A 27,394-nucleotide genomic window follows, 5' to 3' on the forward strand; every position below is an offset into this window, starting at 1 on the left:
CCATGACCCCACCCCCACCAGAACTCTTACTTATGAGAATGGGAGCTGATGGCATCCATGGGACTGGTGTTCTGCTGGGAAGAAGAGCTTGCGTTTTGCCTCTGTCTCGTTTTCATGAATTCCATCAGGATGTACTGGGCTTGTTGGAAGGCTATTAAAACCACACCCAACAGGGACAAACTGACGAAGAGAGCAACAAGGTTCATTACTGCCTGGTTCTGACTGGCATTAAAAAGACTAGCTGGTGGTTGCCTCCGGGGAGGAGAAGGGAGGGGGAGGGACTGGGAGTCTGGGGTTAGGAGATGCAAACTATTGCATTTGGAGTGGATAAGCAAGGAGATCCTGCTGTAGAGCACAGGAAACTGTATCTAGTCACTTGCAATAGAACACGATGGAGGACAGTGTGAGAAAAAGAATGTATATATGTATGTATGACCGGGTCATTTTGCTGTATGGCAGAAATGGACAGAACATTGTAAATCAACTATAATAAAGAAAACTAAAATCTTAAAAAAAAAAAACTAGCTTTAGGAGTTCTTACTGTGGCATAGTGGGTTACAAATTCACCTGTAGTGGCTTGTGTTGCTATGGAGGGGCAGGTCTGATCTCTGGCCTGGTGCAGTGGGTTAAAGGATCTGGCTGTGGTACAGGTCGCAGCTACAGCTTGGATTCAGTCCCTGGCCTGGGAATGTCCATATGCCACAGGTGTGGCCATGAAAAAAGGGGAAAAAAAAAAAAAAAGACTTAGCATTACAGGAGAGTGATAATGATCAATGGGAACCAACCAGAGATATACTATTAAAATTCCATAAGCTGTTTGACATCGTAATTTCTTACCTCTCTTAAAAATGAAAAAAGTTACATTTCTTTGCAATGTGAACATTTACAATTTGGACATTCCAATTCAATTTTGAAAGCCATTTCCAGGACAAAAATCACATCTTACAGTTACTCTTAGGTCATTCTAAGAGTTCAAGGGTGGCACAGCTGGCCAAGGATCCAGTGCTGTCACTGCTGTGGCTCGGGTTCAACTCCTGGTCCTGGAACTCCTACATGCCGTGGGCGCAGCCAAAAAATAAAAAATAAAAGGGTCCTTCTAGTCTTCTAATCTCAAATTGCTGTTGCAATGAGCTCCTAACACACCATGGACGTGATGTTTCTATATTTTTTAGATCTTCACGTTTCTACCTTCCTCTGTGACCACCAAAGAAAAGGACAGGATGCAACTGTCCATTATACTCCAAGGGCCTATGATTCTCTTAACAACTCGTTTACTATTACCTTCGAGCTTACCAGTAACTACCTCGTCTACTTCAGGAATGGCAGGGTTCTCAAAGCAACAAAAACTCCACTCCACTCACACGCCTGGATAGCACTGGGTAATAAGCACTGCCACGAGTCTCGACCTAGTGACGGAGGGACCGTGGAGAAGGTGGCGGCTCACCTGACAAAGAAGACTGTGAGCTTCCAAAACGACTCCTCCCAGCTGGGTCCCGGGACGACGTCCGCACACAGAGGCAGCAGGTGGTGAGGGAGAGTCACGTTCAGAGTGAAGCGAAACTCCAGGTCCGCTGCCGTGACCAGAGTCAGCTCCCGAATGACCCAGGAAGAGGTGAAGTCTGGCGTAAACCTGACAAAAGAGGCATCTTTCAGAACTTTGTTTTCGTTTTGGACACAAGACAAAACCATCGTAATGGCAGCACCACTGCTTACTTCTACCAGGTAAATTACTTACATAAAACCAACGGAAGCCCCCCCACCGATGAAAAGTGGTTCTCCCCTAAACTGTGGTCGATGCACCCCCAGAGCTGAGTGACAATAAAGCTCCAGTGCTCACACAATGCTGAGGTCCCGGGACATGCTGGGGTCCAAGGAAAACTGGTGACAGTCCAGCACTTCGAATCCGTAACCTTGGCAATTATACCCATTAATTTTCAGAGACGTCACGGTTATAGGAAGCGGTCCGATATTCTCGACCTTAAAGTTCTTTGTAATTGATAAAATTTGCTTGCTGTCTTTCAGTTCTAGTGAGGATGAAAAGTGATTTTGAGTACAGATGAACTGCAAAATTCATTCAAAATAAATTTATTGAATCCGCAAACCATGATCAACATGATTAAAATGTGTAAAAAAAAAATCAATATAAGCTCCAAGTATGATTCCTAGGTAATGTCTAGATTAGTTTTAGATTCTGTTATACTACCAAAATATGACAAAAATCTTTAACTAGTCAAGGTTTTTCTTAGGTTAAATAATCTGCCTAGGTAGCAAAAGTAACCAAAATCTCTTTGCTTTTTTGTTTTTGTTTTTTTTTTACTTATTAAAGGATAAGGTGAAAAGTCTATTCCTCTGGGAGGCCTAAGAGTGCATTTACCAGCAGCCACCACGCCTCCTGAGCCCTGAGGTCATCACTCACTGAACAGGGCTGGTGAGGAGGGGGTGTGTGCTTCTGGGTAAATCCATCACAGACATGTGAAAAACACATTGCACACCCCTCTACATTATGAGGCAGTAAACAGTTACACACATTTCATGCTTGGATTTTAAAAAAGGAAGAGTTATCAAATTTTTAAATACGCCTATAAATTTATACCCCAACAAGCTAATCCAAATTAGGACTAACATTTTCTCTGATTCTACAATTTGTATACTCCTTCCTTCCAGCTTTCAAGGTCAACTCTAATCTACTGAATGAATGAAGGAAGAAAATGAACACTCTGATAGACTCTGAATGCAAAACGGCTCATCTTTTCAAATGCAGTGCTCATTTAGTACAGGCCTCTTTTTGGTTTTTTTTTTTTTTTTTTTTTTTTTTTTGTCTTTTTAGGACCACACCTGCAGCATATGGGAGTTCCCAGGCTAGGGATCAAATTGGAGCTACAGCTGCCAGGCTATGCCACAGCCACAGCCACATGGGATCAGAGCTGTGTCTGTGACCTATACCACAGCTCATGGCAACGCAGCATCCTTAACCCACTGAGTGAGGCCAGGGATCGAACCTGCATCCTCATGGATACTAGTTGGTTTTTTACCACTAAGCCACCATGGGAACTCCAACATAGTTTTCTAAAATAAAAAACCCAATCAGGTATTAAAATAGCTCTACAGGAGTTCCCGTTGTGGCGCAGTGGTTAACGAATCCGACTAGGAACCATGAAGTTGCGGATTCGGTCCCTGCCCTTGCTCAGTGGGTTAACGATCTGGCGTTGCCGTAAGCTGTGGTGTAGGTTGCAGACGTGGCTCAGATCCCGTGTTGCTGTGGCTCTGGCGTGGGCCGGTGGCTACAGCTCCGATTCGACCCCTAGCCTGGGAACCTCCATATGCCGCGGGGAGTGGCCAAAAGAAATAGCAAAAAGACAAAAAAAGAAAAAAACCTCTACAAGGAGTTCTCTTGTGGTACAGCAGGTTAAGGACCCAGAAGTGTCACTGCACTACAGCAGCTCGGGTCGCTGCTGTGGCACCAGTTCAATACCTGGCCGAGGAATTTCCACATGCTACAGGCGCAGCCAAAACAAAACAAAACAAAACACCGCATCTATACATTAACAATCAATTTTCTCAACAGGAAACATACTGCTACACTAAAATGCTTTCCGTGTATTCCTGAAATTAAAAATAATAATAGGAAAACAAGACAGAATTTGCCAAAAACATTGTACATGTCTGATTTTTGTTTTGTCCTGAGGAAGTTCTCCAAACCAATATAAGTAGTTTAAAAGTATTTAATTTAAATACATGCAAAATTGAGGAATTCCTAATGGGACACTTAAATATATCTCTAAACCTGCATTGTCTGATACAACAGCCACTAGATACCTATGGCTACTTAAATTAAAATTAAATAAATTTAAAAGTTGATCTTCCCAGTCACATGAGCTATATTTTAAGCACTCATTAGGCAACGTGGCGGGGACTGCTGTACCGCCTGGCACAGAGGTCAAACATTTCCAGTACTGCAGAAAACTCCGCAGGTTAGCTCACCTTCTCCCCACTTACTATGTTGGTGTGATTTTCTATAACTAGGTAACTGATAACCTAATTAAGTTGCATAGCATTTATCCTAAACATTTGACACTCTACTGGTAACTTAATATTATACTTCCCCCCCATATCTGGGTTTTTTTTTTTTTTTTTTTTTTTTTTTTGTCTTTTTGTCTTTTTAGGGCTGCATCCAAGGCACATGGAAGTTCTCAGGCTAGGGGTCGAATTGGAGCTGCAGCTGCCAGCCTACACCACAGCTCATGGCAACACCAGATCCTTAACCCACTGAGCGAGGCCAGGGATCGAACCTGCATCCTCATGGATATTAGTGAGATTCATTTCCACTGAGCTATGACAGGAACATCCCCCCATATCTATTATTTAAGTTGGGTTAAGTACCTAAGGCTATTGTTCCTAGGTACCAGCCTATAAATGCTTGAAAATTTGCCTGATTTAATTATCTGCATCAATACAAAGGACTTATGGTAAATTTTTAGAAGAATCTTCTTATAAGCTCCTTTTGCTCTTGGCGTTAGCACCCAGCCTGCCCTGAGTGCCAGGCATATGGACCACATGCCTGGACCATGAACACAGATCAGTCGCACCAACCACACACACAGACACCACTGCACACACCGTGCACATGGACAGTGCACACAGACCACACACTCGGACCAGGTGCCGGGACCCAGCGCACAGACCCTGCGCACGGACTCACGTCGGCGGCAGTCCATCAGCATGGACTCGGGCACCTTAAATCGCAGGGAACCTCCTGCGCCAGGAAGTCTTCCGCCCACTTTCAGCAGCTCTCTCGCTCCAAAGCCTTCCACACCAATCATGTCGATAACAGTCAAGTTATTCCTACCGAGAAGGGAGAAGCAAGTAAAACACATTACAAGAGGGTCGCAGATACGATATGCCTGAATTAATTACTCCTAGTAAGCAAAAACATCTTTAAAGTTCTGGGGGAAAATCAATCAAGTTTAAACACGTGGCATCTCCTGCCATCCCCATCTCAGGGCAGGAGGTGCAGTCGAGGGCATGGAAGCAGCCAAGGCCGGCAGATCAAGGCAAGCTGACCGGGCCCGAATGAGCAAACCACCTCCATCGCCACCCAAGAATACAAACCCATGTTTTTCTAGTCAGGCAACAGGAGGGTGATCAGACCTCCCAGAGACTAAACGTGAAGTAGTAAACTGGGGGAAACAGAGAAACACCAACAAACTTAGACAAATTGATAAAAGTTGGTTACAGGGTGAATTTAGGCGTTTTCATAGTAACTGTGGCTCTAAGAAAGTCTGCCTTAGGGATAATTCTAGACATGAAATCCTACCCTGTCTTTCCAACCAATGATTCAAAACAGCATTCCACAAATAGGGGGCATCTACTCAAGGTCTTATTCGTTCATCAGTAATTCAGACTAGCTTCGGCTTTCCATTAACTGAAATCATGATTCCTAGGATGGAAAAGTTAAGCGCAAATGGTGTGCGAATGATGCAGACTGCACCGAAGGCCAGTGACCACTGATGCAAATACTACAAGCAGAGAGGGAATTCACTCTGAATTATGCAAAATACCCTGGGATATCTTGACATCTTCATCTAAAGCCTGAAAACCTTTAGCGATCCACTGAAGCCTTGAGGTGATGTCATATGATGGATACCACTTCCAGAAAAATACTGTGTTCTCTCCATACAGAAACTCCGCAACAATAAATAAACAACTATAAAAAAAAAAAAAAATGGAGACTTTCTTTTCAAGTCTGCAATAGTTGAAGCCGGGATGAGGTAAAGCTTATCTCCGTACTTCCTAAGAATGGATGTGAAATGAAACACCTTGTCAGCAGAGCGGTCAAGTGCTCCCTGGAACATCAGGTATTAGTTTGTTCCAGTAAGGCACTGGTTAAAATGTTTACTAGGATAAACTCTTTTAAGAACCTTATCTTAGTGCATTTTCATTTTAGTAGCAAGCACTGGCAGAAGAACAAACTCCTAAGATAGATTAAAGGAAGGCCGGACTAAGAAGGTCTTTGCCAGCTGATCTGACACTAGAAAAGCTTGAACAAATAACGAAAAAGTCATTAATTAAAAAACATTGAGTTCATGTTGGACATCTGACCAAGGCAGAGAGTTCTGACACAGAGCTGTGTTTACTGTGCAATTTTGAAAGGACTCTCAATAAAGACTAGAGAGGGGGAAAGAACGAAGAACATTCAGCGGTTTAAATCAGCATAAAACTTCACTGAAAAGGAAGGAAAAGAAGTACAGAGAGCCACTGGGGATGGGCAAAGACACACTGAGGTACATGGAATGACTGGCCAACGGGGACCTGTTGTGCGGCTGTGGGGGGAACTCGACCCCACATTCTGTGATAATCTATGTGGGAAAAGAATCTGAAAGAGAATGGATGTGTGTATAGACCTACCTGGCTGAATCACTCTGGTGTCCAGCAGAAATTATCGCAACATTGTAAATCAACTACACTTCAATAAAACTTAAAAAAAAATAGAGAACCAAACAAAAAACAAAAATAGGAGTCCCCGTCGTGGCGCAGAGGAAAGGAATCTGACTAGGAGCCATGAAGTTGTGGGTTCGATCCCCGGCCTTGTTCAGTGGGTTAAGGATCCTGCGTTGCCGTGAGCTGTGGTGTATAGGTTGCAGTCACGGCTCAGATCTGGTGTTGCTGTGGCTGTGGGGTAGGTCGGCAGCTACAGCTCCGATTTGATCCCTAGCCTGGGAACCTCCATATGCCACCAGTTCAGCCCTAAAAAGACAAAAACAAACAAACAAACACAAAGAGCCAGTGGGCTCAACCAAGGACTTTTTTTCCATTGTTCTTTGGGGCTACAGAGAATTTCAGAAGCAGGACCGACAGATGTGAGAGTGATGTCAATCCACACGCTAAGGAGTGAAAATGTACACAGCTGTGTGTCAACTGGTTTTCTGAGCTGAGGACAGAGCAGTAAGTATGTGTGTGTGTGGGGGGGGAGGTGTGTGTGGGTGGGTGTGTGTGTTCACCTATGTGCTCTTTCTCTATCATTGGGGGTAAGATGCTCTGGGATGGGTCGTGCCGCCCCTGGAGAGGTGGGCACACCCTCCCCGAGGTACAAGGAAGGAACTCGATGCACGGGAGCAAAGCGTGGGGCCTCGGGCAGCGGGTCCCCTCCACCACAGCCTCCCCTACCACCTCCGAGCGCCTGACTGAGCAGAAACGTCAGCTCTTGGCTAGAGAGCGGAGGCATCCTTGAGAAAGACCATCCGCCAACGGGGGGAAGCCACGGCCAGGAACACACCTACCGGATTAGGATGAGCGAGGTGACCTTCCCGTAGTCAGCTGGCGTGAACACGACACCGACCCGTCTCCTCTCCAGAGGCTGCAGATTCAGGTGGAGGATGCCAGACCCGGATTCGTCAGAACGCACACCCTGCAAGTTAGTAACACACGCGATTAACTCCCGGGCAGCAAGAGTCCGCCTTTCTAAGGGCACCTTTTTTTTTTTGCTCTTCTGTCTTTTGTCTTTTTAGGGCCGCACCCACGGCATGTGGAAGTTCCCAGGCTAGGGGTCGAATCGGAGCTGCACCTGTGACCTATGCCACAGCCACAGCAACGTAAGATCCTTAACCCACTGAGCAGGGCCAGGGATCAAACCTGCATCCTCTTGGACACTAGTCTGGTTCATTACCACCGAGCCACAATAGGCATAGGTACTTTTTCCCTAATGTCTGGATCTGACCGCCCAACTTGACCTGTGGAACGTGTTCATCCTGAATTCATCCCCATCGATAGTTCCCAAGCCACAGCCGACAAGTTGAGGCTGCAGGACAACCTGACGTGGATACAGGAAAGAGGGGTGCTTCCTAGAGAGACGGGAGCTGGGGTGGGAGGCCTCCAAGGCAAAGATGCTATGGATGGAAAACATCACCAAGAAAACAGACAAACCAGTCTCCCCGCCCGCCACCCCAAACACTACAGGGATCCGACCTAACGACCCATCCACTCCTAGACAATCCCACACCCTCTTTAACACTGAGCCCCAGTTTATGAAGAAACGTTCTTTATTATATTCAGTCTCTCTGTTCAGGAGAAAGATCTTTATTTATTCACATCTTCCTTTTTTTTGTCTTTTTGCCTTTTGTAGGCCGCGCCTGCAGCATATGGAGGTTCCCAGGCTAGGGGTCCAATCAGAGCTGTAGCCATCGGCCTATGACAGAGCCACAGCAACACGGGATCCGAGCCACATCTGTGACCTACACCACAGCTCAGGGTAACGCTGGATCCTTAACCCACTGAGCGAGGCCAGGGATCGAACCCACAACCTCATGGTTCCTAGTCGGAATCGTTAACCACTGCGCCACGATGGGAACTCCCACATCTTTCTTCTTTTGCTCCAAGATTTCTAACTTCCTCTGAATAAATTTTGTGGTCCAAATTTAAGATTTAAGATTTAGTTCTTTATCACTGTGGTGGCCTTTCCCTCTTTCCACTGTTTTTTCTAGCTCCTTCTCCATGAAAATACTTTAATTTTTTAAGACCTATAACCCTTCAGTCTGCGTAATATTTCTTGCCTGCATTTTTAGTTTTTAAATTTCTTATACCCTTGAGTTACTACCAGCATTTCCCATTTTATCTGAAAGAAGAGATACTGATGGTATATGATTCGTCTGCATGAAATTATAATCTTTAGGAAGGGAACAACTCTGTTTTACACACATAGGAATGCTGAAGAGAAAGCTGCCAATTTAGGATAGTAAAAGTATGAAGTTTCCGCTGTGGTATAACAGGATCAGCAGTGTCTCTGCAGCATCAGGATGCAGGTTCAATTCCCAGCCTCGCTCAGTGGGTTAAAGATCTGGTGTTGCCGTGATCTGTCGTGTAGGTCACAGATGCGGCTCAGATCCTGCGTGGTTGTGGCTGTGGTGTAGGCTGGCAGCTGCAGCTCCAATTTGACCCCTAGGCTGGGAACCTCCATATGCTGCAGGTGTGGCCCTAGAAGGTAAAATAAATAAATAAATAAATAAATAAATAAATGAAACTGGCATTATTTTTTTGGAATTTCAAATTACACATGATTAAATAGTCACAGGACAGAATACCTGTTAACATCTTGGACTCCGCTGCCAGCTTACGGCCCTGGGAGACTGCTTGGTAGGGAAAAGAATGAGAAGGACAGGACAGGACAGGCTCGCTGCTGAGGCCACTAACAAAGGGAAAGGAGCTTGATGTGTGTGTTTCTTCTTGTAAGTCAGTCTCTGCTTAAAATCCACTTGAGGAGTTCCTGCTGTGGCACAGTGGGTTAAGAACCCAACTGCAGTGGCTCGGGTCACGGTGGAGGCGCGGTTCCACCCCCGGCCAGGCACAGTGGGTTAAAGGCTCCAGCATGGCCACAGCTGTGGCTCGGATTCAATCCCTGGCCTGGGAACTTCCATGTGCTACAGGTGTGGCAAAAATAAATAAATATGTACATACATAGACATATAAATAAATACATAAAAATCCATTCAAAAGCTTGCTTTCATGTGTCTGTTTTCGCTATGAGTTGGAGATTATCTATGGCCCTCCTCTTTTGAGCTCACCTGGAGCCAACAGATGACAACAATGAAAAGACCCAAGGCATTTCAATACACGTGTGACGTGTGTGTAGTAGAAATTCAGTGAGATACACGAATCCGTGTCTGCATGTGTACATGTGGGTTTTTTTAAAGAGATTTTTTTTTTTTTTTTTGGCTGGGCCCATAGCATATGGAAGTTCTAGGAACTGAACCTGCACCACAACAGCGACCCTGGTCACTTCAGTGACAACGTCAGATTCTTAATCTATTGAGCCACCAGGGAACTCCCAAGATGCTTCGTTTATAAACTGATCTCAAGCCCAGAACACTGGGAAGGAAAACACTCAGCCACGCCAGTGACCCTCAGACATAATGTGTGAAAACTCAGAAACCAGGCTGCCAAGCTCCCGGGCAAACAAGGCCCTCACTGCGTTTACTTCTTCTCCTGAGCACCTATGCAAGACCCTATGAGGGCCCAGGGTCTCCACGATATCCAGAGAAATCCTTTTCTATAGAAGAGGTGAATATCACACAAACTGGGTGACGAGCTAAAAAATTCAAAGCCAAGTCAGTAAAAGATTTTTTTTCTTTCCTTTTCAGAGCCACACCCATGGCAAATGGAAGGTCCCAGGCTTGGGGATGAATCAGAGCTACAGCTGCTAGCCTATGCCACAGCCACGGCAACGCCAGATCAACCCACTGAGCAAGATCAAGGATCAAACCCACATCCTCATGGATACTAGTCAGGTTCTTAACCCACTGAGCCACAAAAGGAACTCCAATAAGAGATATTTTTTTTTTTGCTTTTTAGGGCTGTACCTGAAGTATATGGAAGTTCCCAGGCCAGGGGTCAAAGTGGAGCTTCAGCTGCCTGCCTATACCACAGCCACAGCCACAAAGGATCCAAGCTCTGTCTGCAACCTACACCACAGCTCACAGCAATGCCGGATCTCCAACCCACTGAGCGAAGCCAGAGGTCAAATCTGCATCCTCATGGACACGAATCGGATTTGTTTCCCCTGAGCCACAACAGGAACTCCCGGGATTTTTTAAAATGTATTTATTTTTGCCTTATTCTGCCCTAGAAAGAATCTGACAGGCCAAGGAATCTTAAGACAATTATAAATTCTGTGGTCTTGAGTTTCATAGTTTTCTGCGTGGCTCTGACGCAACTGTTACTTCTTCATTTGCATAAATCTAAATAATCAAATTAAAATGATTTACAGGCTCGCAATACCCATGGGCTCCTGCTGCATTAGCTAACTGGGAAAATCTGCTGTGTACACTTAATTCCCAGAACATAAAAATAAGAGAGCTACATATGGTTATGTAAAGACACTTGAAACATAATTCAGGGAGGCTCATGGGCTATGTGCCTGGTTTGTCAGCATTCTTTTGTCTGCTAAAAGATGACATCGTACCTGGTAAGGGCAAGCTTTGGTGAGCTGAAATTCACGAGTTGTGAAATTAATCATTTGCATGTCGGTGCCAAACCTGTAAAGGAAAAAGAAAATGTTTACAATAGCATTCGGGTCCCCAAGAAGGAAAGAATACGTACGTGTGAACCCAGATGAGAGCACACATGCACGTCTATTTATACGTACCTAGATGCGCACACAGACCCAACTCACTCCATCCTGTCACTCTGTGCCCCAGCCCCCACCTTGCACCGGACTTATTTCAAGAGCTCAATCAATACCATTGAATGAATAACAGAGCAGTACAGAATCAGATGGGGACAAAAGCTCCACATAGGAACACCTTTTTTCCCCCAATGGTTCACAGCTATGGAAGCTGAGAGGAAGTGACTCTCGGCCAAGGTCCAGTTTATGGACATTCAGCCACGCCTGGAGACATTTTTAGCTGCCACAGCTGGGGAGGTCCTACTAGCCCCTCCTGGGTGGAAGCCGGGGTTGCTGCCAAAGATCCTGCCAGGCACAGAGCCCTCCGACCCCACCAGAGACCCGTCTGGTCCAAACATCAAGGTGCTGAGGCAGACACCTGGGGACGAGGGTAGGTGTCACTAAGTCAGACGAGGAAACGTTCTCATGAAACTGCGTTAAGATGTAATAACAGGTGTGAACCAGTATCTTAACTTGTTTAACAACACTAGATTAAAATACACTAAACCGCTACGGCCTCATTCCTTGTGTTACCCAGCGGGCACCGTGATTTCAGCACTAAATTTTAGGGGCCGACGTGAAAAAAATCACAGTCATTAAGGTTCCTTAACAAGATGGGAATATTCTGCTGGAAGCTGGACCGACACAGTGACACTGGAGACCCACTGGGTGCACAGAACTGTAACCTGCATGGAGGAGCAGGTGCCAAGGTCATGGCTGGTCCCGGGCACAGCCACACCCGGGCCCCAGAGGCAACCACAATGGATGTGCAATCATCCCAGGTCTTCACAGGACTTCTCACCCCCACCCCCCTGGAGGCCTTCACCACCCGGGGGGTTACCATTTGTGAAGCAGGCGCACAGCGGCCTCGGGTTTCGGGTAGAAGGAGATGGGCAGGAGCTGCAGGGAGACGGGCCATGAGGATGGGTTTCTCAGCGTCAAGTACTTCACCTGGACGAGGGGAGGGAAGAGTCAGAAAGCCGCAGGGCAGCATCTGAGACGCCTGCCAGACAGCACTGCCTGCGTCTAACCACAGGGGCCATCACGCCAGTGGCTTCCAGGGCTGGTCTAGAGGAGAAACCCCTATTCCACAAAAGGCAGAGGAGCTGAGGAAGAGGAAAGGAGCTGAAGCCCCCTGATCTGGCCATGAGATCCGGGAGGGGACCCTGAACCAGGAAAAGGAAGGGCTGGAAAGTATGTTAGTGGGATAACTGGAAAAATCTGAGTGTAGCCTGCAGGTCAGATCACGTCACTGTGAATCATGTTACATTTTCTGATCGGTGAGAAGATGTTCTTGGGCAATTAACACGGACGTAGTCAGAGGGAGGGGGCATAATGTGTGACCCTCTCAAGTGGCTCAGAAAAACATGCACGTGTGGACTTTCTCCAAAGAAGACATACAGATGGCCAACGAGCACGTGAAAAGATGCTCAACATCACTAATTATTAGAGGAATGCAAATCAAAACTACAATGAGGTACCACCACACATCGGTCAGAATGGCCATCATTTAAAAATCTATTAAATAACGAATGCCGGAGAGAGTGTGGAAAAAAGGGAACCCTCCTACACTGCTGGTGGGAATGAAAGCTGGTACAGCTGCTATGGAAAACAGCATGGAGGTTCCTTAAAAAACTAAAAATAGGAGTTCCTGTCATGGCGCAGCAGAAACGAATCCAACTAGGAACCATGAGGTTGCAAGTTCGATCCCTGGCCTTGCTCAGTGGGTTAAGGATCCAGCGTTGCCGTGAGCTGTGGTATAGGTTGCAGATGCGGCTCGGATCAGGCATTGCTGTGGCTCTGACATAGGCTGGCAGCTGTAGCTCTAATTAGACCCCTAGAGCCTGGGAGCCTCCATATGCTGCAGGTGAGGCCCTAAAAAGACCAAAAAAAAAAAAAAAATTACAAATAGAGTTCCCCTATGACCCAGCATCCCATTCCTGGGCATCTATCCAAACAAAACTACAATTCAAAAAGACACATGCACCCCTAGGATCATAGCGCAACTATTTACGAAGTCAAGACATAGAAACAACGTAAATGTCCACTGACAGATAAATAGATAAAGATGTGGTGTTTGTATACACATACATACACAAACATATACAACGGAATACTACTCAGCCATAAAAAAAGAATGAAATAATGCCATTTGCAGCAACAAGGATGGACCATTATCATACTAAGTGAAGACAATGAAAAACAAATTCTGTATGAGATCACTTACATGTGGAATCTAAAATAGGATATAAAGGAACTTATCTATGAAACAGAAACAGACTCACAGACTTATTGCCAAGGTGGGGCAGGGGAAGGGAAGGATTGGGAGTTTGGGATAAGCAGATGCAAACTAGTAGATATAGGAGAGATAAACAACAAGCTTATTCCATAACCACAGGGAACTCTATTCCATAACCTGAGACAAACCACAATGAAAAATAATATAAATGTATAACTGAATCACTCTGCTGTACAGCAGAAATTAACACAACACTGTAAATCAACTATGTTTCAATAAAATAAATTTTTACAAAACAGTGTGGAAAGAAAAGGGGCAAAAATGAAGCAAGTATGGCAAATACTAACAATGGAGGATTCTTCATGAAAGATACCATTCTTGGTACTATTCTTGAAACTCTTCTCCGCATTGAAATTATTTCAAAATAAAGCATTTTTAAAAAGCAGCCTTAGGGGAGTTCCTGCTGTGGCTCAGCAGAAACCAATCCATTAGTATCCATGAGGATGAGGGTTCGATCCCTGGCCTTGCTCAGTGACTGGTCGGGGATCCGCCATTGCCATGAGCTGTGATGTAGGTCGCAGACATGGTTCAGATCCCGTGTCGCCGTGGCTGTGGCTGCAGCCAGCAGCTGCAGCTCCAATTCAACCCCTAGCCTAGGAACCTCCATATGCCACAGGTGCAGCCTTTAAAAATAAATAAATAAATAAATAAATAAATAAATAAATAAAAAACAAAAAAAAAACAGTCTTAGGTCTTAGGCTATCCTGGCTGAGAAGCTCAGTGAATGAAGTATAAACTGTTAGACCTAGCTCTCTGGCAAGGAGACTCAGGAGAGAAACTCACAGCTGCTGGTGTCACTGCTTCTCCTCTACCCTCCTCGCTGCCACCCCAGCTCGTCCCAAGAGGCTCTCGAGGAAGGGAGCCAGCCAGTTCAAGAAGGAACAGGCCTCCCAGAGCCCCCTCCCTGGCTGTGAGCTCTCCCTCTGCTGTATCGATTGAATACTTTCCTATTAACTGTCAGATTCTTTTTTTTTTTTTTTTTTTTTTCTTTTTAGGGCTGTGCCCTACAGTTCCCAGGTTAGGAGTCAAATCAGAGCTGTAGCTGCCAGCCTACACCTCAGCCACAGCAACTCGGGATCCGAGCCTCATCAGCGACCTACACCATAGCTCACAGCAAAGCTGGCTCCTTAACCCACTAAGCAAGGCCAGGAATCGAACCTGCATCCTCATGGATACTAGTCAGGTTCCTTACCACTGAGCCACAAGGGGAACTCCAGTCAGATTCTGAATGGAATACAGACTTCATAAAATGTATCTGTTCTACTACTTTCAGTCTGTTCACGAGTTTGATTGCTTATTTTGTTCTTTTGACCACTCCCTACTAAAAACACTGAATGACAGAAGTGTGTCACTCAGATTTCAACTAAGTTTGGCTCTCAAACAGTATCTCATGGCGAAAATACTCTGATAACATGAAAAGCTAAGAGCCAGGGAGTGACTGGCTAAGAGATGAAAAGACACAGGCTCCTCACCACGCTGTTCCTGAGGGCGGTTGCGCTGAAGTTTAACACCAGGCCAGGCTCCGGGATCAAACGAGGCAGGAAGAGAGCAAAGGGTTCTGACTCTTTGGATTTCTTCGCGTGGGCAAACCGAGTCATTCCCAAAACATTCCTCCTGGGTAATGCATAAAGAAAGAAATTATGAAAAACAAGTCTGGCAGAAAAAAAATGACATCACCAAACATCACTCCCACTAAAAGGAACAAAGGGCTTCTTGGAAACAGCAGTTTATTCTGAGTCTGGGGAAGATAAAGTACGAGACGGTCCTGGACCATCTCACCTTCCTAGAAAGCAAGGACGTGCTCAGAGGATACGGGCACAGGTCAGCAGGCCCCACAGCAAGCCTCAAAGGGCTCCCATTAGCCAAATTTGGGACAAGTTGGCCTCAAAAGTAATAATGATGGTTATGACCAAAGAATCCATAGTGATGCTAAAAAAGAGGGTGGAATGAACAAAATTATCTGAAACATCACCATTACTGCAGCCATCAATTCAACAAGTGACCCCCGGCAAAGACTGTGTGAATAGGGGCTAAAATCATGGGGGGAGACATCCTTTGGAACAGGAAGTGTCTATGGGTCATCAGGGTCAATCTGTCCCATGACTGACACTGCTCAGTTGAATCCTTTGACCCTCTCCGTCGTGGGTCTGACAGGTCTCTCTAGACTGTAGGTATTCTTCCTTTTGCAGTTAATAAGGAAGATGTGCTGTGATCATTTGAGCCATGGACAGTTCCTGTTCCTAAGGATGTAATGACCACTCTCCCCCAACACATGTCACAGGTGTGTAAACCTAGAGAAGGGGCCAGAAACACCCAGCATGCTGGATGGTCTGGACGACAACTGACTAAGACACTTTCAAATATCAACGTTTCGAAAGAGGAAGGAGGGTGGAGACACTAAAGAAAATTAAGGAAGACGTTTCCTGCTGGCCTTGTGGTTAGGATTCGGCACTTCCACCACCACAGCCCGGGGTTCGGTCCCTGGTCTGGGACCTGAAATCCCATATCAAGCCTCTGCATGCCTCAGCCAAAATATAAAAATAATTTCTTTTAAAGAAAATTGTGCCTGCTTCAGCAGCACATACACCAAGAGAGAAGAAAATTAAGGAAACATGCATGACAACCAAAGGCATGATCCTGGAATGGATCCTGGATTTTTTAAAAAAGAGAGAAAGTGGAGTTCCTGTTGCGGCATAGTGGAAATGAATCTGATTAGTATCCATGAGGTTGTAGGTTTGGTCCCTGGCCTCGCTCAGTGGGTAAAGGATCTGGTATTGGCGTGAGCTGTGGTGTAGCTCACAGACTCGGTTCGGATCCTGCGTGGCTGAGGCTGTGGAGTAGGACGGCAGCTGTGGCTCCAATTCGACCCCCAGCATGGGAACCTCCATGTGCCGTGGGTGCGGCCATAAAAAGACAAAAAAATACAAATTAAAAAACTCTTCAAAAATTTTAGAAAAGGAAAAAGAAAAAAGCAGCTATCTATGACAGGTATTTTGGGGTCAACAGGGGAAATGTGAATGTGGACTGGAGATTAGATAATATGATTGTATCAGTGTTCAGTTTGTGGAGTGTGTGAGGGCAGCGTAGTCATATGTAGAATATTCTCCTTTTGAAAGAAAGTCTTAATAAAGCACTGAGTGCCAAGTATCACGATAGCTACAACCTACTTTCAAATGACGCAATGACTCAGCAAAAAGATGCTTTTGTGTGTGTGTGTGTGTGTGTGTGTGTGTGTGTGTGTGTGTGTGTATACAGAAAGATACAGTCTTGGAGAAAGAAAAAAACAAAAGTGCGTAAACAACTGGTGAGTCCAGATTAGGAATATCTGAGTATTCAAAGTACCATACTTTTCGACTCTTCTAAGGTTTGAAATGTATCAAAATAAAAGGTTAGAGAGGAAAAATATCAATTATTAAAAAATCAGTACTGGGAGTTCCTGTTGTGACTCAGTGGAAAGGAATCTGACTGGTATTCATGAGGACATAGGTTTGATCCATGGCCTTGCTCAGTGGGTTAAGAATCCAGCCTTGCCGTGAGCTGTGGTGTAGGTCGCAGACGCAGCTCAGATCCCACGTTGCTGGGGCTGTGGCTGTGGTGTAGGCCGGCAGCTGCAGATCCAATTCGACCCCTGGCCTGGGAACCTCCATATGTTGCGGGTGAGGCCCTTAAAAAACAACAGTACTGAGGAGTTTTTGCTGCGGCACAATGGGATCAGCAGCATCTCTGCAGTGCCAGGACACAGGCACAGTGGGTTAAAGGATCCGGCGGTGGAGTCAAAACTGCAGCTCAGATCTGACCCCTGGCCCGAGAACTCCACATGCCAATGGGACAGCCAAAAGAGAAGAGGTGGAAAAAAATTTAGTACTGAATTTCCATAAAATATTACGTTAAGGTGTCTCCCCAGTGCCGAATAAAAGACAGGAGGAAAGGCGAAGACATACTTGCAGATGTCACCGTGTTTTAATCGCTTCCATCTCTCATACAACTTATTTGCAAGTTCGGAATCCACATCCCAGGTAGACCGATCCAGAGAAAGGCTCCCTTCCCAGTTAGGATTTTCTAGAAGTCAGAGCAGATTTACTATGTAGAGGTACAGAAAACACCGTTCACTTCGAAAATAATGCCAACGGTGGAGGGTTAAAATTTCTCAAGCCCAGAGGACAGTAAAGTGATCCACACCCGTCCCCCCTTCCCCCCGCCTGCTTTACCAAAGGCCCCTCCATCTCATGGCAAATGATTTGTCAACTCAAACAAATATGTGTAAAACAAAACTAAACCGAGTTATGTGACGGTAATAACATAAAAGACACGTACGTGGCTCATGGATACAGTCGGAAACGAGTTAAAAATTATACTTGAGTCCCGTTTAATGGCTTTAACTCTCAAAGGCTAAACTGTTTCCATGGGAGGGCTGGTCATCACTGGGGAGAGGGGCCAACCGCAGTCCTCAAAGGAGGACGCGGAGCGGGCTCAGCCAGGGGCCGGGGCAGGTCTACACTCCCTAACTGGCTTCATGCACATTTCTCTCTCTCTGTTCCTCTGCTCTGTCTTGTCTGGGCTGGGGCGCATATCAGGCAGAAAAGGGGGAGTCTCCCAAAGGCGATGTGGGTACTGTAAGACTCGCCTTCGAAGACCTACTTTAACAGGTCCAAAGGCAGGAGGAAAACTAGAAACAGCTTCTCTAACAACCCCCTGGCCTTCGGTTTGATCCGTGGGGTGCTCACTGCAAGATATTCACGCTCCGGCAGCAGAGTCTTCATTTTCCCCTAACTTCTGGTCAGCCCTTTTATATACAAGAACCAGAATCTTCCCATATTTCCTGGCAACAAGGTTGCCATGATGACCAAATGACATGTTTAAAAAAAAAAAAAATTCCCGTACAAAAAAAGTACAAGCGCTTAAGGGACCTTCATCCCCCAGGCATCTCGGCTGTTTCTGGAGGATGCCTAACAAGTCTAGTCATTCTGTTAATGATCATGCGCCTTAAGCACAGAGGAGGATGTGATTACGTTAACAGGACCAATTATCCCATCTCCAAGCGGGAGTTTTCCTCACCTCTTCCCACCCGACCCCAAACTATGGTTCTACAGAAAGCTAAGGGCAAAATACTTACCTGCTTTTGATTTTCCCATGAAATAATGCATGCCACAATGTGCTAGCACTTCAAAACCCAGACTCCCTTCCTAGATTGAAAAGTAATATATGAATAACTTCAAACACAACACTAAACACAAAAATCCTAATGTGTTCAAATGCACAGCAGACATGGGCCTTCACTTCAGTGAACTACCCTGTAGCCAGAAGCCAAACAACTAGAAAGTGGTTTCTTGGCTCCCTTTCCCATTGAACAAGAGCCCTAAGCCCCTACAGTGTCTGTGCACCCATCAATACCCGCAGCGACACCCCGTGGGCCCAACGGACCCCAAGCCACCTTCTGAAATACAAGTGAGATTAGTCTCAGGACATTCCTAAGTAGGGTTTTTAAAAAACTATTCTAATCCAGAGTCATTTCTCAGGTACTCAGGGCATTAAAAAATGTCCCACTTCCCAGGCTGGGAAGGCACAGACCTGCCACTTGCACACACTCCTGCAACCTGCTTGCTCCCGCCCAGTCACCCTTCCTGCTCGCACCCTTTCACTGGGAAAAGGAAACTTCTAAGCCACCTCCCCTCCTCAAAATACGGATGGATGGAATTAACCCTCCACTGCGTTTCGCTTCATCTTAGACGCCCTATCTTTAAGCTTAGAGCTCAACGTGGGGCACGTCTCTCGAGGAGACACCAACGCTACTAAGTGAGAAAAGTCAAAGATGGTCGCATGAATGTGTCATAGTGAAAAATCAGGACCCAGCATTATACAGAATAGCTTGGATCAAAAAGAAGCCGTAACAGTAACTAAATGAAAAGAAATAAACGTTAAGAAAAAAAATGCGACATGTTTAAGATAAGGTCTAAATTAAATACAACACACCCCAAGTTTAGAAAGCATTTTCTTAACTGTGAACCCTCTCCGGCTTCAGATGTGGCCCACTAAGGAAATTCAAGGAATATAAGCAACTAACTGAGAGTCACTTACCAGTGGTCAAAACAAAGCATTTAACAATGGAGTTTTTTTGATTATCACTGCAAGACGCTACTAAAAGCTCAACTGTGTTCGCTGGAGCGAGCACATACTCCCTGTGCTATAAATCTTGGAAATAAGTGAAAAGGAGACCCATCAACTTGTAGTGCCTTATTTCATTCGAGAATTACCTCAAGTTATCTTATGGAAAATAGGAATTCTTTCCAAATAAAGATTTCCATATGCAAACAATTTATCATCTAAGATTGATTGGCCTAGTTTAATATCCTTCAATTTCTCAGATAGCCTTCAAACACATGAGCTTATTAATAACTCAGCCAATAAAATCCAAGCACTGCAAGGAAAGTTAATAAAAAGCAACAGTGATTATTACAAAAATTAGAACACAAATGTAGTGTGTAAAACAATACCTTGGTTGGTGCCGAGTGAATCTGTAGAGGTATTGCAAAAATAGCACCTGTGTTTGTAGTCAAAAATACATGGGTGAATAGGTTTATGGCAATGTCTTTAACAGCAAGTTTCAAAGAAAATATTTTCCAACAGCCTGGAGGTAGAAATAAAGGGCCAGTGAAATTCAGAATCTAAAAAGAAAAGAAGTAAGAGAAGTTACTTTCCTAACTAATGCTGATTATGAAGAAAATCACTACAGTGTATAATGCTTATGTTCTTCCGTACTTCAATAAATATAATTTTACTCCATTATTTCCTGGTCAAAAATGGAAATACTTTAATATAAATGATAGCTTTCACATAATACTTAATATGCAATCATGGGGTTTTTTTGGGCCACATCCACAGCATGTGGAAGTTCCCAGGCCAAGGACCAAACCAGGACCACAGCAGTAACTTGAGCCACTGCAGTGACAACACTGGATGCTTTTAACCCACTGAACCACAAGGGAACTCCAATATGCACCTGTTTTTAAAGTTCACAAAACTAATCTTGAAATTTTCATAGGCAGTATTTTGGACAAACCTACCATTTTATCATAAAGTAGGTTTATTTTTACTAAATAAATACTCCTTTAGTATCGATGATCATTTATGATAGTTTTAAATAATGGTAACAGCAAATACCTTTAAAGGATATATTCTGATCCCTCTGAACTCTTTGAACAATAGTTTGAAAAAAAAAAAAGGGAGCCTAAAATTCGGGGACCTGCTGTGTAGCACAGGGAATTCTACTCAATATTCTGTGATAACGTGTGTGGGAAAAGAATCGGTAAAAGAATGGCTATGTGCACATTTATAGCTGAATCACTTTGTTGTACAGCAGAAATTAACACAACATTGTAAATCAGCTCCATGTCAATACAATTTTTTAAAATGAAAAAAAAAAAAAAAGAAGAAGTTCCCATTCTGACTCAGTGGGTTAAGAACCCAACATAGTGTCTGTCCATGAGGATGCGGGTTTGATCCTTGGCCTCATTTGGTGGGTTAAGGATCCACTGTTGCTGCAAGCTTCAGTGTAGGTCGTAGATTTAGCTTGAACCCCACGTTGCTGTGGCTGTGGTGTAAGCTGGCAGCTACAATGCCAATTGGACCCCTAGCCTGGGAACTTCCATATGTTGCAGGTGGCATCCTAAATTAAAAGAAAGGAAAAGAAAAAGGGAAAAAACAAACATTTTTAATTTAAAAAAGGAAGCCCTCGGAGTTCCCATCATGGCTCAGTGGTTAATGAACCTGACTAGTATCCATGAGGACTCAGGTTTGATCCCTGGCCTCGCTCAGTGAGTTAAGGATCTGGCACTGCTGTGAGCTGTGGTTGTAGGTGGCAGACGCTGCTCAGATCTGGCATTGTTGTGGCTGTGGTGTAGGCTGGCAGCTACAGCTCCGATTTGACCCCTAGCCTGGGAACCTCCATATGCCACGGATGTGGCCCTTAAAAAAGAGAGAGAGCGAGCCTATAAAGTAGTTCTGAAAACGTCAGAAGAAAAACACATACTTTAAAATTCCTAAGTAAATATCAGATTTTTAAAAATATTAATTTCATAGTATTTGATTTTAAACCAAGATTTAACTAGGCTAAGACTTGGATGGAAATACCACATGTACCTGTAGAATGTGCTTGGTCTCCCTGGAAACAAACACATCATTCAGTACAACACTGCGGTCGAAATGGTTGAGGTACCACATCGACCACACTCCCGATGCGTTCTCGTGAGTCTCTAGGTGAAACTGGGTTGCAGAAGAGTCCATACGAAAGTATCTGTGAACACAGGGCGTGGATGCCATCAGGCTGTGTGAGGACACCGTCAGCAGGCAAATGTGCTCTAATCGCCAAAATGACAGCGGCATAAACTGTCAGAGAACGAACATCAGCGCTGGGAAGAACTGGACAGACCAATCTTCCTCAACTTCCCTGCCAAGGATGTGGAGTGTCTGAAGGCCAGAGGGTGTCACGGGGCCAGGACAACGCTCAGAGGCCACAGGATCAGAAGGGAACTCGGAACCAGGGCAGGGGGTTCCTCTCCCGCCCCGGGCTGCCTGGCCCAGATCCTCGGCTTGCCCTCAGTTATTAGCAAACCACCCTTTCATGGCCCGTGAGAAGGCAAGTCCAGAGAGCAAATCCCACAAGCCTCATTTCTGTCTTTAAACCACCTCTAGATGGAGGAGGGGAAAAAAAACCACAAAAAACCCATACGAGTCCAGGGAAAGCAGAAGTAACCTACCCTTGAACCACAGGAGAGGAGAGGCAGGCTTTTAGTGTGGGAGTGTTTTTTGTTTTCTTCCCATTTTCTCTCATTCCACTGTCACAAGATGGAGCTGTTTTGAGAGAGAAGGAAATAAATATGAAACATAAGTACCTTTTCTTTTGTTATGCCTGAACCAAAACAAGATACATGCTCTATTTATAACTCCCTAATTATTTCCCTTTCTGTCTCCATGAAAATCGTGCATGAGCGTTAATTACATGGTAAAACTCCTTCCTTGGACACTACCTTCCCTCCTGACCTAGAACATGGATCTACCTCCCTCCCCCCACTCATCTAAACCAACCTCTCATTTCTTCTTTTGGGGAAAAAAATAAAAAGAGAGAGTTGTGATTCTCCTTTGACAAAAGATCTTAAATAAGAGGAAGTCCTAAGGGCTGCAGAGATGACAAAAGTGGACACTCAGGAGTTCCCTGGTGGCCCAGAGGTTAAGGATCCAGCGCTGTCATTGCTGTGGCACAGGTTAGATCCCTGTCCCAGGAACCTCCACACGCCACAGGCACAGCCAAAAAATAATATATACACAGTCAAGCCCAGCAGGTGCAGTAAACAGGTGCATGTGAGGATGTGAGCAAGAAAAGAATTCAACCCAAGAGCAAGGAGGGCCTCACCGCCAAAGTTGGACTACCCTGCAACCCACTGCTGATTGGGCAAAACAGCTCTTATAAGCTTTCCTTGAGCAAGGTCAGAACATCCAAACATTCGTCCTGAATTCTTAACTTGGATACTAAAACTTGACTTTTTTTCTTTAGCTGTATATACATAAAGTTCCAAAAAAATTTTCAAGCACTCACCAAAAAATATGAAAATAAAGTCTCTCTTTCCCCAGACTTCCCCATTATCTTAGACAAAGGAAACGGAGGCTGGCAGACCCCCATGCATCCTTGCAGATATTCTAACAAATACAAATACATAGATACCCTCAAAAACACCACACTGTGGACTTCCCATCATGGCTCAGTAGTTAACGAACCTGACTAGTATTCATAAGGATGCAGGTTTGATCCCTGGCCTCACTCAGTGGGTTAAGGATCTTGCATTGCCATGAGCTGTGTGGTGTAGGTCGCAGACATGGCTCGGATCTGGCGTTGCTGTGGCTGTGGCAGAGACTGACGGCTGTAGCTCTGATTGAACCCCTAGCCTGGGAACCTCCATGTGCCGTGGGTGCGGCTCTAAAAAGAGCACGCTTCTCAAGAGCTGCACAGTGTTACCACCTGACAACCCGGAGTTAATCTGTGGTCAATGGAGGTTTACGCTGTTCTACTGTGACAAACAATACACCTTTCTATGGATACAGGTTTGAATACATTTATGAAGGTAAGTTCCTAGAAGTAGAATTAAGGATTGGAGAGCATATATATGCATCTTAACTTTTCATGGACGTTGTCTGTTTTCCCTCCCCTAAAGCCTGTATCAATTTTATACCCATGTCAAAATGAGTGTTTTTCCTTCCTAGTCATTACCAATACAGAGTATTAATCTTTTTGATCTACACAGATCTAAGTAATAAATTATATCTCACTTGTTGTTTGTTTTTTGCTTTTTAGGCCCCCGCCCATGGCATATGACAGTTTCCAGGCCAGGGGTCAAATCAGAGATGCAACTGCTGGCCTACACCACAGCCCCAGCCACACCGGATCTGAGCCACGTCTGCAACCTACATGGCAGCTGGTGGCAAGGCCAGGTTCTTAATTAGGGCCAGGGATCGAACCCACATCCTGATGGATGCTAGTCAGATTCTTTACTGCTAAGCCACAATGGCAACTCCTGGGTCAGAATTTATAAACTCAAAAGCCTGTGTACGTGGCAGAAAAATGCAGCCTCGCCAGTCATTTCTTCCGACGTGCTCTCTGAGAACCATGAAGGGTGTGGAAATAAAACAAAACCATCCACTTCTTTTATTTTTATTTATTTATTTTTTATGGCAGCACCTGTGGCATGTGGAAGTTCCTGGCACATGGAGCAAACCCGACCCGCCGCAGTGATGCCAGATCCTGAACCCCCTGTGCCCACAAGGGAACTCCCCATCTACTTCTTAAAACCTTGCCTAGGCTGTAGCTGTGAGTCATAGTCAGAGCAAGACCAGCGGCCGTAACAACTGGAGAACCGAAATAAAAAAGACCGTCTCCAATAGGTAGAAAATTGGTACCTTTACAAGTGAAAGAGGCGATTTTTGTAAAGTTTGTCGTGGACGTAGGTAGGAGCACCGGTTCAAACTGCAGGGACAGGGCCGTTCTCTGTGAGAAATGGTGGACGTCCTATAACAAAAACGAAAAAACAACCATTCACAGCACTGCTCTCGACCGGGCCAAGACTGAGCCACAACGCAGCTCAGACACGTACACGGTGGCCACTCAGGAGATGTGACTGCAACGGTTCAGAGAGGACCTGACAACCTGTATCCATATGTGGGTTCCAGCCAGGGAGACAGGTTTCGATGAAAGCAAAGGGTACCAGAGAAAAGGGATCCCCCGAACCCTCAGGTTCCACAGTTAAATACACGCTTGGGAGTGTAAAATACACTCCATGCAAGTGCTTACAGTACCTGTATCCACAGAAGGCTGTTTCCAGAATGCAGTATATACATGTTCACGGCCGAATCATCTGTCCAAAGGAACCAGAGTGATGACATTCAAACAAGGGCACTTCTCACACCTTAATACAGTACTCAAAACATTTCCGTTATACCTTTCTATGAAAAGGGCAACTCATTTTTCAACACTAAAATCAAAACAGGGAGTTCCCATTGTAGCTCAGTGGTAATGAATCCAATTAATATCCATGAGGATGTGGGTTCAATCCCTGGCCTTGCTCACTCGGTTAAGGATCTGGCGTTTCCGCAAGCTGGGGTATAGGTCGCAGACGCGCCTCAGATTCCGTGTTGCTCTGGCTGTGGTGTAGGCCGGCAGCTGAAGTTCAGATTCGACCCCTCACCTGGGAACCTCCATATGCCACAAGCGAGGCCCTAAAACACAAAAAAATAAAAATTAAAAAATTAGGAGTTCCCGTCGTGGCGCAGTGGAAACGAATCCAAATAAGAACCATGAGGTTCCAGGTTCATTCAATACCTGGCCTCATTCAGTGGGTTAAGGATCTGGCGTTGCCATGAGCTGTGGTGTAGGTCACAGACGTGGCTCAGATCCCGTGTTGCTCTGGCTATGGTGTAGGCCAGCAGCTACAGCTCCTATGCAAAGCCTAGCCTGGGAATCTCCATATGCTGTGGGTGCAGCCCTAAAAAGACAAAAGACAAAAAATAAAATAAATAAAATTGAAATGAGATATTTTGTTAGGTATTCTTTCTTGAAGTCACAAGAAAAAGGACTCTGACAAAAAGCCTGACCTAACAACACAGGCTTTCTAAATGATGACCCACCAGGAGAAAAGGTCTGAGTTTGCGTTCATGCTACTATTCCCCTGGAGGAAACAAACCAACTGGACAGCTAAGCTTGCCTGTTGATCAGCCAGCCTCCCATTTCCTTACTTAGAAAACCACCCCTGGGGAAAAACAAAACCCCAGATCTCAAAACACAGTCCTTCTTCTAATTCCCCCCAGCAGAAGGGCTTCCACAGGACAGAGGTCTTTTCTGCACGGCTGCCCAGCTGGCCCTCCTGGGGATCACCAAAAACCATGAACCGAAGGACAGGAAAGCTCTCCTGCCGACCCATGACTACTAGAACCACTCCTGAGGACTGGAAAGTAGATGATGTTTGACCAACAATGAAGACGGTCGCTTTTGTATGAGGAATGAATGAGCAACAGGGCCCTGCTGCAGAGCACAGACAAGGCCTGTGATAACCTCCATGGGAAGGGACCTGTGTGTATACACAGCATGGCTGAATCACCTCACTGTACAGCAGAAACTAACACAACACTGTAAACCAACTCTACTTCAATAAAATTAAATTTTAAAAAACACTGCCAACGTAAAAGTATATTTTCATGCCATTTCTATCTCTGAATAAATATGTGTATACACACACATACACACACACACACACACTCTCTCTCTCTCTCTCTCTCTCTGTCACAGACCAGAACAGTCCTGATAACTAATGGATAATCACAAACCCTAGATCATAAATGTCATGGATCATGTTATAATATAATCATATAGTAATACTTGAATCTCCTACGAAATCTATGAGAAACCTACACTGATAAACTAAGTTACTGTGGATAAGGACACACAATTTCAAAGATAAAATTCTCAAAAATGAATTCACTAAAATCCATGCTATGCTGATGTGTGAGGCATCCAGGAGCAACCAGAATCCAGTCAACTATAAAAAAGACGAACAGGGAGGTCCCGTCATGGCGCAGTGGTTAACGAATCCAACTAGGAACGATGAGGTTGCGGTTCAATCCCTGGCCTTGCTCATTGGGTTGAGGATCCTGCGTTGCCATAAGCTGTGGTGCAGGTTGCAGACAGAGCTCGGATCCCTCACTGCTGTGGCTCTGGCGTAGGCCGGCTGCTACAGCTCCGTTTGGACCCCTAGCCTGGGAACCTCCATATGCCGCGGGAGCAGCCCAAGAAAAGGCAAAAAGACAAAAAAAAAAAAAAAAAAAGACGAACAGCATGACTTGGTCAACTGGGCTTCTACAAATCAGGAAAACTGAAAGAAGAAACAAGACTTCAACTATTTCGTGTGTATTTCTACTAGTCTGCCACGCCCAGTGAATTTGTTTCCTCTCTCCATAACGCCAAGAAGAGTTATTCCCAGGGGAATGCGGAATGGTGGCAGTTGCCACTGAATTTACTCCAAAACAATCCCCTGACTAGCGGGTGCAAACTGAGAAGCGTTACTACTGCAGTCTCTTAGTGATGACGGCAAAGGCTCTGTTGTCTTGGATGACAATGATACAGCCTATCAGTAGATGACAGAGCCCGATGACACGGGTTGATCAAAATATATTTCAAGAGAAACTTTTCAAGACTCTACCTTACCCGAGGTCTCAGATTTATCTGTAGCCACGTAAATAATAGAGAGATGATCTAACAAATCTTGTGTGTTTTCTTCAAATTCTTTCGAGGTGTTTTCCATTGTCACTATTATGCTCATTTGTAGCCGTAAAACATCATCTGATTCCACGTAACAACTCTGAGGTTGGAGGGATGGAAAAAAAGGAAACACTCAAAATAAAACAAA

The 27,394-nt window shown here is 45.0% G+C and overlaps 1 protein-coding gene across 5 annotated transcripts in view; it reads right to left on the reverse strand.

Annotated features, from left to right (window-relative positions):
- TMEM131L (transmembrane 131 like) overlaps positions 1 to 27,394 on the reverse strand; it is a 177,343-nt gene that overhangs the window by 38,553 nt on the left and 111,396 nt on the right. For 4 of the 5 annotated variants that reach the window (XR_014812792.1, XR_014812793.1, XM_084972625.1 and 1 more), the window contains exons 9-24: positions 27,193 to 27,346; positions 24,792 to 24,850; positions 24,396 to 24,504; positions 22,205 to 22,298; positions 21,588 to 21,741; positions 19,943 to 20,113; positions 18,565 to 18,634; positions 17,393 to 17,510; positions 14,924 to 15,065; positions 11,994 to 12,103; positions 10,952 to 11,024; positions 7,278 to 7,405; positions 4,700 to 4,842; positions 1,838 to 2,024; positions 1,445 to 1,630; positions 31 to 180 (exon numbers count right to left, since the gene is read on the reverse strand). Coding sequence is in view for 2 of the 5 variants with exons in the window: in XM_084972625.1 (XP_084828751.1) it covers positions 31 to 180; positions 1,445 to 1,630; positions 1,838 to 2,024; positions 4,700 to 4,842; positions 7,278 to 7,405; positions 10,952 to 11,024; positions 11,994 to 12,103; positions 14,924 to 15,065; positions 17,393 to 17,510; positions 18,565 to 18,634; positions 19,943 to 20,113; positions 21,588 to 21,741; positions 22,205 to 22,298; positions 24,396 to 24,504; positions 24,792 to 24,850; positions 27,193 to 27,346 (2,048 nt within the window). In the remaining 3 variants the exon portion in view is untranslated. Of the gene's footprint in view, positions 1 to 30; positions 181 to 1,444; positions 1,631 to 1,837; positions 2,025 to 2,782; positions 2,860 to 4,020; positions 4,843 to 7,277; positions 7,406 to 10,951; positions 11,025 to 11,993; positions 12,104 to 14,923; positions 15,066 to 17,392; positions 17,511 to 18,564; positions 18,635 to 19,942; positions 20,114 to 21,587; positions 21,742 to 22,204; positions 22,299 to 24,395; positions 24,505 to 24,791; positions 24,851 to 27,192; positions 27,347 to 27,394 lie in introns of those variants that run through there. The other variant, XR_014812794.1, reaches the window with a different exon arrangement.

This window comes from Sus scrofa, chromosome 8, assembly GCF_054392235.1.
Source record: "Sus scrofa isolate SSC_HxYL_T2T_F1_AM1 chromosome 8, Sscrofa_HxYL_maternal_Yorkshire_Landrace_v2.0, whole genome shotgun sequence".
NCBI lineage: Eukaryota > Metazoa > Chordata > Mammalia > Artiodactyla > Suidae > Sus > Sus scrofa.